Source organism: Oryza glaberrima, chromosome 11 (assembly GCF_000147395.1).
Source record: "Oryza glaberrima chromosome 11, OglaRS2, whole genome shotgun sequence".
Classification (NCBI taxonomy): domain Eukaryota; kingdom Viridiplantae; phylum Streptophyta; class Magnoliopsida; order Poales; family Poaceae; genus Oryza; species Oryza glaberrima.
In genome coordinates, this window is record NC_068336.1 from 680,868 (window position 1) to 698,827 (window position 17,960).

Below are 17,960 nucleotides of genomic sequence, written 5' to 3' on the forward strand. Positions count from 1 at the left end.
CCTTGACTTGTAAAAAAATTACTCAGTAGCTAAATTTAATTAAGTAACTAACTTTAGCTTTTATAACATAAAAAAGAATAAGATAATACCTAAATTTGTTTTGCAATCTGTAATGCATATAATTAATATAGACATTGAACACCTCTCCGAGCAGGTACAATAGTAGACTACTAAGCAAGCTATAAATACATATCGAGAACATAAATGAGAAGAAAAAAGAGCAAAGTGTTATAGATTTATAACCAGCTGTAGCACAAACTACAAGACTCAATGTGTGTATGATAGGTGGGACTAGATATTACTAGTTTATAGGTAACTATTGTATGAATTAGCTATTAAATTAACTATAGATGATTTAGAGTTAGTAGTTGACTATATACTCTATAGTTGGCTATAGATTATTCGGAGCTAGTAGTTGGAAGAAGTCCATCTACGGAGTGAAAAGACACAACATAACAGTGGTAGCCATATCCCTTGGCGATGACATCCGGCACTTAGTCGCTGAGCCACTCCGGTCGGACGCCTGCCAAACAACGCTCCTGTGTTGGGCAGGCCTCGAGTGCTGAGATGGCATGGTTCAGCGCCATTTTCCTTAGCACTGATCTGCTTAGTCACTGGCTCGGCTCTCAATGCTAGATGTAATGGCGCTGAGCTCTGACTACTCAACGCCATTTTTGTTGGCGCTGAGATCCAGCCCTGGTTCCAGCAAATCCATCCATTCACAGATTCCAGCAATCCGTCCATCCATTCACAAGCAGGTTCACAAGCAGCAAGCAGCCAACACAAGCAGTTCACAAGCCGGTTCATTAACAAGTTCACAAGCATCCATCTATTCACAAGTTCACATCCACACACAGCCAACATACACATCCATCCATCCATTCACAAGTTCACAAGCCGCAAGTAGCAAGCACAGAACACATCCATCCATCCATCTATATATCCACAACACACATAGGCAACACACATCCAGCACACATCCATCCAACACACATCCATCCATCCATCACACATCCATTCACAAAGTTCACAGAATATAGGTTCACAAGTTCACAAAATATAGGTTCATAGGTTCACAAGATCACAACTAAAGAGGCTATCGACTGTGACACCTACTTCTTCCTACCCCTTGGAGCACGAGGCTGATCGGGAGTGTACCTCCAGTTGAAACATGAGTTATCTTGTGTTGTGGTCGAGATGGCCCCTGCAACGACTGTGGAGCGTCCTACAGCTAGGAGGGACCGAGCTCCACTTGCTCCTCCTCTTCCTCCTCCTCTCTTTCTTCCTCCTCCTCTCCCTCTTGTACACCCTCTTGAGCCACTCCTCGACTTGTCCCCTGCTCAGCCCGTCGAGGTGGTTCGAAGGCATCGTCGGCCCTGCATCCCAGACATGCCGCCAACTTCTGCATCGCTGTCATAGAGTCTAGCACCAACAGAAGGAAGGAGTTAGTTCCAATTATGTGTGCGGTGCACGAATTTTACAAATCTACCAGTAATGCATTCCGAAGAATGCTGCTCTCTTGTTGCGAGCTAGGGGGCATGCCAAGTGCCACGCCCGCATCGTTGGCTGTCCTGATCAGCTCCCGTGTCTGTAGGAGAAGTTATAAGCACGAAGTACAGAAATTGGAAAACGAGTAAATAGAACCCATACTCACCACTTTGTCTCTAACCGGACCCATCCCGACCATGCTACCTCTACGGGTACTTGTATCGTACTTGTTCTGCTCCTCCACCTCAATCAGGTCGTCCACTATGTCGGTTAGCGTCCAAGCAAGGGTGCTGCGGTAGTTCCTCGCGAGCCAGGCTAAGTACGCGTCTAACTCTTACCTGTTGTGCATCGCGTTATCCGGCATGCGGTTGGCTTCAAACTGGTTCCATCGATCGATGTGTGTCTGATGATAAGCAGTCCAATCGGTGGTCTTCTTGTTTTTCCTTCTGTCCACCCTACACGCAAGACATAGTAATATGCAATTTTTTAATGACAAATGTGTAAATAGGACCGACTAGATGAATTATCCAAGAATTGAACCTGATTTCTACGTATGGTTATCGGAGGCAACTGGACTTACTTATGGAGTTCGATACTTGTAGAGAATCTTTGCGGGATCGTTGGCGCTGAGGGTGGGCATCTCAGCGCTGAAGCGGTTGGCGCTGAGGTTGGGCAACACAGTGCCGAAGCGATTGGCGCTGAGGTTCTTGCCACGTCGGCAGGGGGGTACGTCAGCAGGGGGGTCGGCTCGGGTGCCACGCTGGCACGGGGTCAGCGCCAAGTCCGTTGGCGCTGCTATTTACAACCTCAGCGCTGAGCCGACGATCTATTTCTAGTTGAAGTTTTTGGCAGGGGCTAGTTTCGAAATAAGTTTTTCAAAAGAACCAGTTTGTAAAAAAAATGGTGAATTCCAACCACGGAGTGAAAAGACGCAATATAACAGTGGTGGCAATTAAGAAGGTTGTTCCTGAGCATGCAAACAAAGATCGATGGATCACATGCGTGCATTCACGCACGTATCGACAGATCCCGAGGGTCCCAATACGCAACCACCGGCTGGTACATATGCATATGCATGCACGCTCAATAATTCTAGCTATTCTATTAGCTAAACACAGTAGATCATCTCCCATCTCCGGCCGGCCGGCCGATCTGGAAGTTTCCTATCGCTAACCAGCTAAGCTAACCTAATTAACCCGGCCTTAATTTCTTTCTTCTCCACCTCCATCTATCGCTAGCTATTTATACCACCCCTCCTCGACAGCTTTGCTCACTCCAGTACTCACCACAAGCTATAGCTTACAGCTCACTACCAGTGTACATTGTTGCTAGTTAGCTAGAGCTAGATCTCGATCGAGACAATGGCGGGTGCTCGCAGGACGATGGCGCTGGTTGCGTTGGTGGCGGTGGTGGCGGCGGCGGTGGTGGCGGAGAGGGCGTCGGCGGCGGTGAGCTGCGGCGACGTGACGTCGTCGATCGCGCCGTGCCTGTCGTACGTGATGGGGAGGGAGAGCTCGCCGTCGTCGTCGTGCTGCAGCGGGGTGAGGACCCTCAACGGCAAGGCCTCGTCGTCGGCCGACCGCCGCACCGCCTGCAGCTGCCTCAAGAACATGGCCTCCTCCTTCAGGAACCTCAACATGGGCAACGCCGCCTCCATCCCCAGCAAATGCGGCGTCTCCGTCGCCTTCCCCATCAGCACCTCCGTCGACTGCTCCAAGTATTCTACATTTTCTCTCTCTATCTGTATTTGCTCCATCCATGTGTTGGCCTAATTAAGCTAATTTCCTCTTTCCTTTTTTATGCAGGATCAACTAATTACTAGCTTGATCATCTCCAGCTGAGATCGATATGTATGGGAAGATCTAGAGAGTGACTGTTCACTGCTAGCTTTGCTTATTTTCTTGCTGCATGCGTACGTGCACTATATAATGTAATAATGCGTTTCAATGTTTACATGTAGTGTACTATGTACACTACATATATATTTTTCATATATAATAGTCTAATAATGATAATAATGTCGTACTGATACATGCGTACACACACTTGAACTTGCTGTGCCCCGTTTTTTTACTTCAATAAGTAATAGTATATGGATGGAATGATATGAGCTGTTATTAATTTGAAGAAATGCCAAATGGAATTCTGGAATATAATTAATGACGGATCAGTGACGAGGCTCCATGCGACCACGTAATGATGAACGTACTTCCGTACATACGTTTTTTATGGGCCGGCAGCACACCATGCCTCAAAACTGAAAGAAAAAAAAACGTAATGCAGACTAGCCTGCTCTCTTTCTTCATATATGGCCCATCAATTCATTTCTTGGATCCTAGCCCATTAAACAATCCAAAGGGAGAAGGAAAAAGTGCACTGAAGGTCCCTCAACTTGTCATCGAGTTACAAAATCGTCCTCCAACCACAAAACCAGATATATAACATCTCTCAATTAACAAAACCGGGTCACTTTAGATCCTCTAGCGGTTTTAACCCCGGTTTTATCCTACGTGGCAGCTGAATCAGCATGGGACCCACGTGGACCCCGCATGTTAGGGTGACCACGTCATCACACACCATCTCTTTCTCTCTTTCTTAGTTTCTCCCCTCTTCTCGTCTTGAAGACCTGGGCAAGCTCCTGGAGGACATCCGCTTCTTGGTCGCCGCCAGCGGCGGCGGCGCTCGCTTCGACGCGACATCGGCCGCATCGTCCGATCCCTCTGGACGCGGCGGGGCGGTGGCAGAGCGGTGGGTGCGGAGGTTCCACGGCCACTGTAGACCCCGCTGAGGTGAACCGCTGATGCCTACGCCGTCAGTGAAGCGGTGGGGCGGCCTTCTCCTCGTCCGACGACAGGGGTGTCCGGCGTCGCGGGTGGGGGCGACGAGGCGGGGTTCTTGGAGCAGCGGAGGAGGCGGTGGGTGCCCCAGCTGAGGTTGGGGAACGAGAAGCGGTGAAGCCACGTGCGCGACAGCGACGGCGTCCTCGCTCTCCCTGTCCCCTACCCGCCAGGCCCCGACGCGGCGCGATGGCAGCGGCTGCTCGGTCGCCGCCTTGCATGACTGCGCAGGTCTGGGGATGTCGCATGGACGGCCATCCGCGCGGCGTCGACGACCTCCGCGGCGCCGCTCGGGCTGGGGGACTTCAAGCTTGTGCGATGCATCGGCGGCCGCGACATCGGGTGTAACACCCTGCCTCCAAAATCCGCATTAGTCCGCTCTATACGTTGAGCGGACCCACGTTCGCATGGTATCCCGCTTACACTTTCGTCCTCGCTTCGTGTAAAAGGGTTAACCCGGGGATACCATGGTTGGAGCACCAAGGCTTATAAGCAGGCCCTCACCCACCTAAACTTCCAAGGTGGTACTAAACCACCACTACACAACCACTTCTGGGCCACATGGGCCAAACACACACTACTAGGCTTCAAACGGGCTGGGGTGTTACATCGGGACGGTGTACCTGTGCCGCCTCCGGAGCTCACCGGCGTAGGCGGCAGTGAGAGAGAGCTGTGCCTGTACGCGATGAAGGTGGTGGACTGGTGGGCGGTGGCGAGGAAGCAGAAGCTAGAGCGTGCGGCGGCGAAGAAGCGGATCTTGCGGCAGCTCGACCACCCCTTCTTCCTCCACCCTCTTCGCCGACTTCGATGCCACGACTCACTTCTCCTGCGTCGTCATGGAGTTCTGCGCCGGCGGCGACCTCCACTCCCTCATCCACCGCATGCCATCCCGCCGCTTCCCGCTCCCCTCCGCCCGCTTCTACGCAGCCGAGGTGCTCCTCGCCATCGAGTACCTCCACATGATAGGCGACATCGACGACGAGCAGGACGACACGGCTGGCGGTGGCGCGTCCTGCTTCCCAGACCACCTCCTCCGGTTCAAGCGGCGGCGGCGGCGCCTCTGCGGTTCGTGGCCGAGCCGGTGAAGGCGAGGTCGTGCTCGTTTGTCGGGACGCACGACTCACGAATATGTCGCCCCCAAGGTGGCGAGCGGCGACGCACATGGCACCGCCGTGGAGTCGTGCAAGGCGGCGTTCGCAACGCCGCCACGAAGCCGGCCTGCCCAGAGTCCAGAGTCCAAAGAGAAGAGAGAGAGAGAGAGAGGAGGAGGAGGAAAGGAGAGGCTGGCCTACTTACGTGGCAGCTTGACATGTGGGGCCCACGTGGGTCCCACGCTGACTCAACCGCCACGTCGGACAAAACCGGGATCAAAACCACCGAGGGACCTAGTTTGCACTGGTTTTGTAAGTTGTGGGATGTGCTGTATCTGGTTTTGCGGTTGAGGGACTATTTTGTAACTCGATGACAAGTTGAGGGACCTTCGGTGTACTTTTTCCAAGGGAGAATGCTCTATATCCTTTTACCTCCTTTTGCCAGGCCCATGCCACACAAAATTTAATTAGTTAATCAGAAAAAAAGGGGTAAAATGGAAAAAAAAGAAGAAGAAAAGAACAAAACAAAGAACTATTGTACACAGTTCAATGGGATGTTTATTGTAAGTAGTAGTCCTCACATAAGTTTGTGTATACCCGCTCCCCTTCTCTCACCTTAATTATTATGAAAAAAAATTACTCTCACCTTTATGTGATACATTAGTTCTGTATAGCAGGATCTTCATTTGTCTCCTCCACTCCCCACTCCATAGTTATTAAGACCGGACCGGAGAATTAACCAGTTGAGCTCTCGGTTCACTAGTCTGGTGGTTCGACCATTGGTTAGGCCGGTCCAACCGCGGTTTAATGTACAATATGACGTAAATGTTTGGTACCAACAAAAGTGAAGAGATAGAGGGTTGGGTAGTGGGTGCTCTTCTCAGCCATGCGACCCAAGGTCGATTTTTGATGGAGTTTGCTCAGTGGGCTAAGGCTTTTGATGGAGTTTGCTCATTGGGCCTCGCCTCAGCCCATCAACAAAAGCCTAGTAGCTTGTTACCCTGTCTGACCACTTCGGTTCAAAGCCGGGTTTATATAAAAATCGCCCGGTTCAATGGGTTTTCCCCGGTTCAATTGCATAGCCGATCTTTTAAGGGGACTAGACCGGCCGAGGTCTTACCACTCCGGTTCAAAGCTCGGTTTATATAAAAACTGCACGATTCAATGGGTCTCCCCGGTTCAATTGCGCAGTCGATCTTTTAAGGAGACCAGACCGACCGAGGCCATGGTTAGGGTTTTTCCCGGTCAGACCGCCAGTCCGGTCCTAATAACTATGCCCCACTCTTTCCTCTTAATGTGAAAGAATATTTTTATCACCAAGATTGATATTCTTTTTATGTTCATAAACAAGGGATACTTCTTTTTTCATCGTAAGAGGATGAGGTGGCCTCTCAAAAAAAAAGAGCGGGTGTGGGGAAGGGGAGTTACAAGATAATTTTTATACTCTAGAAAGGTTGAGAGTAATCTTTTTTTTTCGTCAGGAGGTTAGGGAGTGCCGAAGAGGAGGGTAGGAACGAGAGGGGCAGGAGGGGTCCGAGGGGAGTTTGAAGAGTCTAGGACAAAACCAATGCTTGTGAGAGTATATTTTTTTTACATCACGAGGGAAAGGGAGGGAAGAGGGATAGGTGGGCAACTATGAGGCTCAATGCGTTATTTACCGCTAAAATAAAACTTATCGCTTTTTTTATTTCTCCCCTTATTTTTCTTATCTACTTGTGTTCTATTCATTGACCTGGGTCCTAGTTGGCTAGCTAGCATTTTGTAATAAATCTATCATATATTTATTGAGTTTCAACCCAATAAAAAGATTAAAGGACTTGTTTGGGATGGAAAAAAAACCCTAGCCCATATATTCGTAAGGACATCCCAAGAATTTATTTCAATTTACTGGTGCACCTCAAATCATAATTTCAACTCTCATCGTTTGATATATAGCTAATAGCCGTAAAAAAAAAAAGAACAGAGCAACTAAAATAATTTACAGGATAAAACTTGTATATCCATGTTGGCAATTTAAAACACAATGGCGAAAAACAAACCAAGATAGAGGAAACCTGAAAATCAACTCTAGAATTATGGTTGAAAATTCAAATTTTTGATGTGGTTGATAAGCCAATTTGCAAACGCGCGGTGATAATGTTGTAAACGCTACAAACTGATAGTTAAGGTCCTTGTGTTCGGGTGGCTGCCTAGGCTCTGTCGTTGACATCTCCACTGCAAATAGCCATCGATGTCACGAAAAATTGGTCGACCACTGGAAAACATTATTAGTCGTCCAGACTTCATGATAACGCTCTTTCTCTTGTGATATTTCTCTTGTGATAGAACCTTTTTATCTTGGTTCAAGCCATAGTATAGGCACATATGCTTGTTTCTTTTAGATTTAATCTCTTGAGAGAATATATATATATACTCTACCTACATATACATATACGTTCAACAGTAAAACGTGTGCCCACCGAAGTTATGTGAGTTAGGCCTCTAATCTTATTTATCATATGCTAGTGAGCGTGTGACGTCCAATTCTTTTTTTTCAAACTCTCTATATTAGGCCTGGTTTAGTTCCCAACTTTTTCTTTAAACTTCCAACTTTTCCATCACATCAAAACTTTCTACACACATAAACTTCTAACTTTTCCATCACATCGTTCCAATTTCAATCAAACTTCTAATTTTGGCGTGAACTAAGCACACCCTTATTTCAAAGGGAATAGTGCTCTATCATACAAGCCTGATGAAAACACCAAGGTTGTGTTTAGTTCACACCAAAATTGAAAGTTTGGTTAAAATTAGAACGATGTGGCGGAAAAGTTAGAAGTTTGTGTATGTAGGAAAATTTTGATGTGATGAAAAAATTGAAAATTTGAAGAAATATTTTGAAACTAACACGGCCCAAGATGAACCGATCGTAGCCCTCTTTAATTTGTCTAACGTCTACATAGAAAGTTGGCCACGGGTTGCTGTACGTGGCATCATGATATGCATTAATACCTAGGAGAGGAGTAACGGTTGGCAGGTAGATCGATACGAGAATGACATGAACATAATGGATCGTCGGCTTCAATTTGGAAGCCACCTGCTGGCGACCGACAGCCGTCCCGGCCGGGAGGGATAACCTACGTCAACGATAAATAAATACTCGTACTAACTGGAGTAGCTAGCAGCTTGGTCTTGTGAAAAAGAAAGATAAAATTCTACTACTCCATAGTGTACGTGGTCTTATCTAGAGCTTAATTGGAGTACTCCATAGCATACAGCTGATTGATTAAAAACTACGTTAAACTTAGTAACTGAAAATTCTTAGATTTAATTAATTGATCGATCTGCTGAGAGCTTTGCATTGTGGAGCACATGCCAGGCCATCTAGTACATTTTTGTGATAAGAAACATGAAGTTTCGGTTTAACCTCTTAAATACATGCATGCATGGTTGATACAATACACGTCCTGAACATGAATAAATACTATTAAATATATGTTATCCGAATTTTATCATATAATATATTTGGATTAGTTTCTTAATATGACTTTTATTCTTTTATCCCAATTGTATATCAATCTCTTGTGTACTAACACTGGTGGAGAAGTGCTTTTTAGTCCCGTTTTGTAACCCCCTTAGTCCCGGTTTTTAAACCGGGACTACCAATCCGAGACTAAAGATCGCTATCTTTTGTCCCGAGTGAAAAAACCGGGACTCAAGATCGATCTTTAGTCCCGGTTGGTGTTATCAACCAGGACTAAAGAGAGGGTAGCGGCGGTCCAGCTGGTCCTTTTTTTCTTTTTTATTTTCTCCCGAATCGAGTGGTATGCATATCGTCAAATCAAACCCCAAATCCACATCACAACTCCACAGCACGATTCACAGATTCATCACAAATTCATTCACAATATCCATTCACAACATCACAAATATATTCACAATATTGATTCACAGGTTCATTGACAACATCGAGTCACATACTCATTCACAACATCCCAGATTCATTCACAACATCGATTCATAGATTCATTCTCAGATCAAAACATCCAAACCACAAATAAAAAAAACAAAAAAAAATCGACTCACCGGGCGGCCTCCAATCCCGTCGCCGGCCAGCCACCCATCTCGCCGCTTCCCCTCCGGCCGGATCTGGGGGAGGGGAGGGCGAGGCTGCAGGCGACTGGCCTTCATCCCGCCGGCCCGCGCCGGGCCGCCGCCGGCCGGCCTCCATCCCGCTGGCCCACGCCCGGCCGCCGCCGGCTGCCTCTGCAAGGGGGAGGGGAGGAGGAGAGGGGGTGAGAGAAGAGCAAGGGGAGGATGGAAGGAGAAGAAAAGGAGATAAGGATGGAGAGATGCGCATGCACATGATTCAGAGAGAGAAACGTGGGCTGGTGCGTGCGCTTTCTTCCCGGTTGATGTTATCAACCGGGATTAAAGATCCCTGAGATCTTTACCGGGACTAAAGATCCGGGGGCCTGACAAGGTATGATAGGTTTTGAACCGATATCAAATATATCCGCTGTAGCCACCAACCGGGACTAAATCTTTAGTCCCGGTTTTTAGTGGAACCGAGACTATTGTAAATTTCGGCCGACTGATCAAAGATGGTTTCTCCACCAGTGTAAAATGTGATGTGCTATTGAGATATTTCACTGTGTTTCCTAAAAATACTCATCGTCGTTAATTGTTGGTTGGCATTCGTAGTTTATTTTGTAGCAGCTGAGCAATTTTAATTAGTCTATTTAGCTTGTAAGATTCTTATATTTCTTAGCAATAGCCGAGCGCATTATTGGGCTATAGTGTAACCAGGTGAAGCGTACGCGTGTGCATAAGATGTCCTTGTGGTTGAAAGAAGAATACTGGAAGGATCGTTGGATGTTACTGCTGATATGATGGACACTTGGATCCAAACATCATGAATGCGCTCAACTACTTGCATGTTCCAAGTGTACAACATGCATGCTAGCTGCTACAAACGACTAGCTCTGTTAGGCCGCTGCTAATCATTTTCTCATCACTAATACTAACACTGTGTGACTAGCTAGCTAAACCAGCCCTAACAACCAACCACCCTGATTCAATTGAATTGAATTGAATAACATTAGACGCACCGACGACTAAGTGCAATCCCAACCCTCCATCTAGAATGATGTCTATATATGGTATTAACTAAATTATCATGTAGGACTTTTAACTTATGTGACACCATATTAATTAAGAAGGAGAGTGAAGAGAGAAAGAAACTGGGTCTCATGCAAGACACATCTTTAACACGAGAACCTATGCACTAGACACTATCAAGTTTTGCATTGGGAGATAATAGTATCTTCATAATAGTTGAAGAATAAATATGATTGGTAGAGAAGAGAGATGATGTATTTATTAATGGCTCACTTTAAGAAATCATGAGTTGTGGAGTGTAGTTTCTATTGTGATGTCTTATTGACATGACACTATAGACACTGCTTATGGACATTATGGGTTGGGACTGCCCTAATAACGGTGCCTAAACACTAGCACTCCAAGCTTAATTACACCATGTGTACGCCAATTAGAAAATGTCATGAAACATTCTATAAACAAATTAGATATTTACTCCTAATAGTATTACACATATCTAGAAAGTCTCATACTCAAATTTAATATATTTTAGCTGTAACATAAAGTGAAAAAACCCGACAGTTTTAAGGGTAAAAATGTCAGGATACTGTCTTTTTTGTTATGGCTAAAATATAATGAAACTAAAGATAAGATTTCACATGTAGGTGTAAAACTATTGGAAGTATGTGTCCAATTTTTTCTAGAATTTTTTGTGACATTTACTAATTAATATGTATAGTGTGTACATAAGTAAAGCTTTTGTGTATAGGATATGTTGACTATATATTCCACGTAGTAACTACATTTGACTTGGTCGATGCATCGGCACAGATGAAATCATAGCTATTTAAAGCCCCCTACATTCCCGGGAATTCTCATCGATCGATCTCACCTGCAGCAGCAAACGATCGAGCACCACACACCAGCAGCAGCAGCAAGTCGATCGATCGTCAGCACACACGACCAAGATCGAGATGGCCCGTGCACAGCTGGTGTTGGTCGCCCTCGTGGCAGCTCTGCTCCTGGCGGGCCCACACACCACCATGGCCGCCATCAGCTGCGGCCAGGTCAACTCCGCCGTGTCGCCCTGCCTCAGCTACGCCCGCGGCGGCTCCGGCCCGTCGGCGGCCTGCTGCAGCGGCGTCAGGAGCCTCAACTCCGCCGCCAGCACCACCGCCGACCGCCGCACCGCCTGCAACTGCCTCAAGAACGTGGCCGGCAGCATCAGCGGCCTCAACGCCGGCAATGCCGCCAGCATCCCCTCCAAGTGCGGCGTCAGCATCCCCTACACCATCAGCCCCTCCATCGACTGCTCCAGGTAATCAAATTTTATATCGTTTTGCATGATCGATCATCTAATTAACTAAGTACATATAAATTAATTTGTGCGTGTACGTTTAATTGCAGCGTGAACTAATCTGATCGATCGATCGCTACCGGCCGGAGGGTGTGACATCGCAGGCCGTACATGCACCTGTCGTCGTCTCACGCTTTGTATCTTGTGTTATATCTGTGTTTATGCTGAATAAAATGAGAGCTAGCTAGCTAGGTCGATCGATCGATCGCCATGCATGACGAGACTAGCTAGCATTGCTGCTAGATCGATGCATGCATATGGTTGATCGCCCGGTCACTACGCTATCTGTTTCCTTAATTTATTCGTCGATCGACTACGTACGTACCTGAGAGCTAGAGATCAGTTTTTGTACCATGCATATGCATATGTACTTCTGCATGTACATGCAGTACTACTTGTACTACGTGCGTGTACGTTGTGGATTATACATTATATAGACAGCTCCTTTTGGTATACATATACATGTTCTACACCGATTCCTCCATCTTCCTGGCATTACACATATATACAAACTTGGGTAAAAAAACAGTACTGTGTTAATTTGTCTTGAAATATGTATACTCTAATAATCAATTAATAAATTACTCCCTCCATCCCAAAATATATAAGCATTTTTAAAGTAGCGTCAAGTCAAATATTTTTAACTTTGATTATTAATAGCAAAAAATCAATAATGTAAAATTGATATTACTAGATTTATTATTAAACAAACTGTCGTAATATGCAACTCTTTTCATTTAAAATATGCTGAGTTTAAGAGGAGAAGAAAAGAGAAGATTGAGAAGATACGCAAAATGAGGTGTGCCATTAGCGCATGATTAATTGAGTATTAACTATTTTAGTAGTGTAAAACACACCGTTTAGTAGTGTAAAAAAACACACCACTAACGAGACAAACTTTCTCTCTTTCACATGTTGTCGAAAGCAGCCCTACTTTACAAATATTGTTAGTCAAAGTAGCATCGTTAAGACAATGTCAAAGTACAACAATACTTATAATTTTGGATGGAATTATTAATATAGTCGAAGCCGCACTTTGAAAGACTATTGAAAGGGGTAAAACTATGACAACACTTAATTAAGTTGTTCAACGAATACAATGTTGGAGTATTGTATCAATTAGATAGCCAACAGATATCTTGCAATCATCTGACCAAGCTTTATATCTCTACCCCGCAAAAAAAAAAAAAGAAGATATGTCCAGTTATAACTTACCTCACACATTTTATAGGCTCGCAGAGTGTGAGAATGATTATCCTATCTGCTGCATAATAAAAAGATGCTTATTTTTCTAGACCTTTAGAGTGAATATGATAACTTCTTCAATTTACTCTTATCCTTTTGATATATAATATAATGTTTGAAAAGATGGATGGACGATATATATACAGGCAGGCCGGTGTACTACTATATATAGTTCCTAAAGTTTCTTGTTCTTCATTTGAATCGGATGCACTGCAGGCCGGCCTTGTTTCATTTCTCCTGGCGAAGAAGCCCTTGGCCCAAATACACGTCAAAATAATCTCAAATATGGAAAAGAAGCTATGCCATGCATAAATATTTATCCATTTGGATCATACTCCCTCCATCCCACAAAATATCAATTCCAATCCCAAAAAGAAAGTAGTGGAGAGTAAAAATGACCAAAATACCTCTTAAAGCCTGTTTGGTACAGCTCCAACTCCTAAATATAACTCCAGGAGTTGAGTCTGGAGTGGAGTTGTGGAGCTGCCTAAACCCAGCTCCACAACTCCAGTACATTTTGTGAGAGAGCTCCACCCAACTCCACTCCTAGTTTTGGTGGAGCTGAAACTGTTTGGCTGAGCTCCAGCTCTAGGAAGGGTGGAGTTGGAGCTGGAGCTGTACCAAACAGGCCTTTATTGTTGCAAAAGGTAGTAGTAGTGATAGGTAGGTAAAAGGTATTTAAGGGATAAAACTTCTCGTTTTATGCGTTGAGGGTAGGTAGGATGATAGAAGTTGATTTCTTTGGGACAAAATTTAAACTCTAGAAGATAAGTTTTATTTGGATAGAGGGAATATATACAAGGGAAAGGGCTTCATGGTCCATACATCCTTACTTATCCACTGCTACAGAAGCACTAATTGGTGCCAGTTGAGAAACCCCCTTAGGTGCCGGTTTTCCCAACCAGCACCACGGAGGTGGCGTTGATTACTCGGGTCAAAACCGACACCTTTGAGGCATACACGAGCCAAAAAAAACGGCTTGATGTATCGAGCCGTCAAGCTGATCTCAAATAATAACCAAATCCCAAAATTGCGTCAAATCCATGAACACGTGAACTAAATTGCGTCAAATCCATGAACACATGAACTATAGTAAAAAAATCCCTAGAAAAACAATACATCTAGATCAAATAATACACATCTAGATCACATCAACATGAACAAATCACAAAGAGGGAGGAGAAGAGATGGATCCGCGGCCGCCAACATCGTCGCACCTCCAACCGGCTCTCTCCTGCCGCCGCATGCCGCCTCCCGCCGCTGGGCCGCCCCTCCGGGCTGCCACCGGGTCATCATCTCCACTCTTGCCAGATCTGGCGGAGGGGAGGGCCCCGCCATGTTGCCGCCTCCCTTCCCGCTAGATCTGGCGGAGGGGAGGGTGCCGCCACTTTCGGGCCGCTGCCTCCCCTCCCGTCGGCTCTGGCATAGGGGAGCACGCCGCCGTGCTGCCGCTGGACCACCGCCTCCCCTCCCATCGGATCTGGCAGAGGGGAGGGCCCCGCCATGGTGATGGAGGAGGAGGAGGAGAGGAGTGCTGCCACCGTTGTGGATGGAGGAGGAGGAGAGAGGAGAAGGAAGAAATGGAGAGAAAGAAGGAAGAAGAAGAGAGGAGGAAGTGGATTGCGGGTGCGGGAGATAGAGTTCGAGAGAGAGAGAGAGGCGAGGAAGAGATAAGGATGGGAGTAGATATGGTGGCTCAGCTCGGCTCGGTCAGTTCGGCAGATAGGTGTCGGTTTTTAAAAAACCGGCACTTATAATATATTATAGATCTCGGTTTTTAATTAACCGACACCTATAATATATTACAGATGCCGGTTTTTTTAAAAAAACCACCATCCATAGTATAAGTGTCGATTTTTCTTTAGAACCAACACCTATAGTTGTTTAAAGGTGTCGGGTTTTTATGTTTTCATCCCGTTGAGGTTTGAAAAACATTATATATAGGTGCCAGTTTTAGCACGTCCGGCACCTATAGTGCCGATATATATGTCCCTTTTTGTAGTAGTGATCCCTCGGAATAATAGTAACCAAACAATATTCTTATTCTGCAGGTGTGAACAAATTAAACTTAGTTTTGTCTTGATCATCTGCCAACTATTCTTTTTAAGGTTGACTGTCGACTACTCGCATTTCTCATATACCCATCCTCCTCATGGAAAACAGCTCAACCCTCCTCCTAGGCTGTGTTTAGTTTCTAAAAAAAGTTGAAAGTTTGGGGAAAGTGTGGAGATTATGGATACCCCATATCTACATGACGGTTGTAATTTAGTCGGATATACGGTACCAAATATAGATGGAATATCTCTATGTAGACTCGGGTTAGGTTCTAAACTTGTATGTCAAGGAAATACCCGGGATCTTAGTCGGTTACGATTGTATTTTATCTATAATTCCATATTCCGTTAGGATATGGACTGTATTTTGTAAAGCGGACTCCTTCCCCTATATAAGGAGGGTCCGTGTGCCTCTTGGGGGGCGATTCTTTTTTCCAGTTTATACAATCAATAACATACTCGGCGGAATCATTCCCGGACAGGAGTAGGGTATTACTTCTTGAATAAGAAGGCCTGAACCTGTATAAAATTCCTTATCTTCAAACCCATCCACTTTCCTAGCTTGATAGCCACCCCCTTTTATTATTGCCGAAATCTTGTTTCGACAGTTGGCGCGCCAGGTAGAGGTAGCGTCAAGTTCTCGCCGACTAAGTGCGATGGGTTTCGTTTCTGGCATCGACGACTTCGCCTTCCCTCCCAGGCAGGCGTTCCGGTTCGGCAGCCTCAACTTCATCACCAACGACTTCGGCAAGATCTCTCTCCTTGACTCGGACTCAAACCAGTCGGGGAGAGACCAGGTCCCCATGCCATTCGGTATCCCGAACTCGGCCGAGGCCTACCCCAAGATCATCTTTCCCGAGTCGGCTTCAAACCACTCGGATGGGATCCAATCCACTCTTCCGTGACCAGATCAAGACGACGGGTCCTACCCCTCAATCCTGATGAAACTTTCTGATGATTTGGCCGCTGTCTTCACTGCCAAGACATCTCCCACTCGAAGATCTAGGCGAGCTCCAGCTTCGGCCCTAATTCAATCTAGATCCAGAGAGGTTGGCGTTATACTTCAACCTCTTGGGATAGTCTCGACGGAAGATTTGGATGGCTACCTCAGCTCCCCCGGCGTCAGTTCTTGACTAACCGAGATCCTCGACTACGACGATTTCGGCTACCACTACGACCACGGCGACCTCGACAACTTCGACGACAGCTATGAGGATAACTACACGCCCCTCTTCTTCGGCGTATTCATGGCTGACAACGAAACGGAGGAACAGTGCCAAGCTCGAGAAGCGGACCAAGATCGCGCACAGCAAGAAGCTGAACGTCGCCGACTGGAGGAAGAGCGACAGCGACAGGAGCGAGAACGACTATAGCGTGAGCAACAAGATCGCGAACGGATTGCAAAGGAGGCTGAAGATCGACGGCAACGCGCCTTGGAATCTGGGCGCCGAGCGAGAGAGCTCATTGGGCAACAAGACGTCGATGGAATAGCGGTCTTTCGTACCCCCCAGCAGAACGCGGTTGCAGCAATCACTCTCCTCGACACCCTCCTCAAGGAAGACGCACTCAACCAAGCCGATCATGTTGTCAACATCTTGAACCAGACGAAGACCATGATCGCTGCCTCGGTTCCAGCCAACTCCGCAAGCACCCGCACCCCGACTGGTAGCCGAGTCCCTCACTTTCGATCTCATGATTATCATCAGCCAAGCCTCAGCATCACCGGCACAGGATCTAGTCGCAGGAGCAGGGGTCACGACGAACGATCTGTTCACTCGCCTCCCGAACGTCACAGGGAGCGTTGAGCTGAACGGGCACGCTCTCCACCTCGCCAGCGTCCCGTCGACCTTCGCGACACGATCAACCAGCGCCGTGCAGCACGAGGTCACCGCCATTCACCAAATCGCTACGACGACGATGTGGATGGAGTAGCTGCCTTCACTAATGACCTGCGTCGAGTGGATTGGCCAGCCGGCTTTAAACCGACTGGAATCGAGAAGTATGACGGCACCACTAATCCGGAGTCTTGGCTCACCGTCTACAGACTCGCAATCCGCGCAGCAGGAGGAGACAGCAAAGCCATGGCAAACTATCTACCTGTGGCCCTAGCGGACTCCGCTCGATCCTGGCTCCACGGACTACCCCGTGGCACGATCGGATCATGGGCGGAACTTCGTGATCACTTCATCGCGAACTTCCAGGGCACCTTTGAACGCCCCGGAACACAGTTTGATCTCTACAACGTTGTTCAGAAGTCTGGAGAATCCCTTCGAGATTACATCCGGCGCTTCTCCGAACAACGCAACAAGATCTCTGACATCACCGACGACGTCATCATCGCCGCCTTCACTAAAGGCATTCGCCACGAGGACCTAGTCGGCAAGTTCGGACGTAAACCTCCTAGGACGGTTAAGCAGATGTTCGAAAAAGCCAACGAGTATGCCAAAGCCGAAGATGCTATTACCGCGTCCAAACAGTCGGGCACCACTTGGAAGCCAAAGAAGGATACACCGACCACAGGAGGGAGTGGAAGTAACAACCACAAGGATCGCAAGCGTAAGCCTGAAGAACTTGTGGCGACTACCTCTCCATCTTCCCGACAACGTTCCCGCGTCAACACCTTCGACAAGATAATGAACTCCCATTGTCCGCATCATCCCAACTCCAACCACGTGGCCAAAGATTGCTTCGTCTACAAACAGTTTGCGGAGCAATATGTCAAGAACGCGCGTAAGCCCTCAGACAGAGATCAAGGCACATCAAAGAAGAACGATGATGAAGACGATGCCCCGACTGGTTTTCAAGATCA

General features: G+C 46.8%; 2 protein-coding genes across 2 annotated transcripts; both read left to right on the forward strand.

The window, feature by feature from the left end:
* Nucleotides 1–2,752: 2,752 nt before the first annotated feature.
* LOC127753905 (non-specific lipid-transfer protein 3) lies at nt 2,753–3,527 on the forward strand. Its single transcript, XM_052279354.1, has 2 exons — nt 2,753–3,205; nt 3,294–3,527. Exons 1-2 carry the CDS (start codon nt 2,850–2,852, stop codon nt 3,301–3,303), a joined length of 366 nt encoding a protein of 121 aa, XP_052135314.1. The 5' UTR covers nt 2,753–2,849; the 3' UTR covers nt 3,304–3,527.
* Nucleotides 3,528–11,356: 7,829 nt separating this feature from the next.
* LOC127753801 (non-specific lipid-transfer protein 2B) lies at nt 11,357–12,307 on the forward strand. The gene is made up of 2 exons (XM_052279227.1): nt 11,357–11,813; nt 11,903–12,307. Exons 1-2 carry the CDS (start codon nt 11,470–11,472, stop codon nt 11,910–11,912), a joined length of 354 nt encoding a protein of 117 aa, XP_052135187.1. The 5' UTR covers nt 11,357–11,469; the 3' UTR covers nt 11,913–12,307.
* The last annotated feature ends 5,653 nt before the right edge of the window (nt 12,308–17,960 follow it).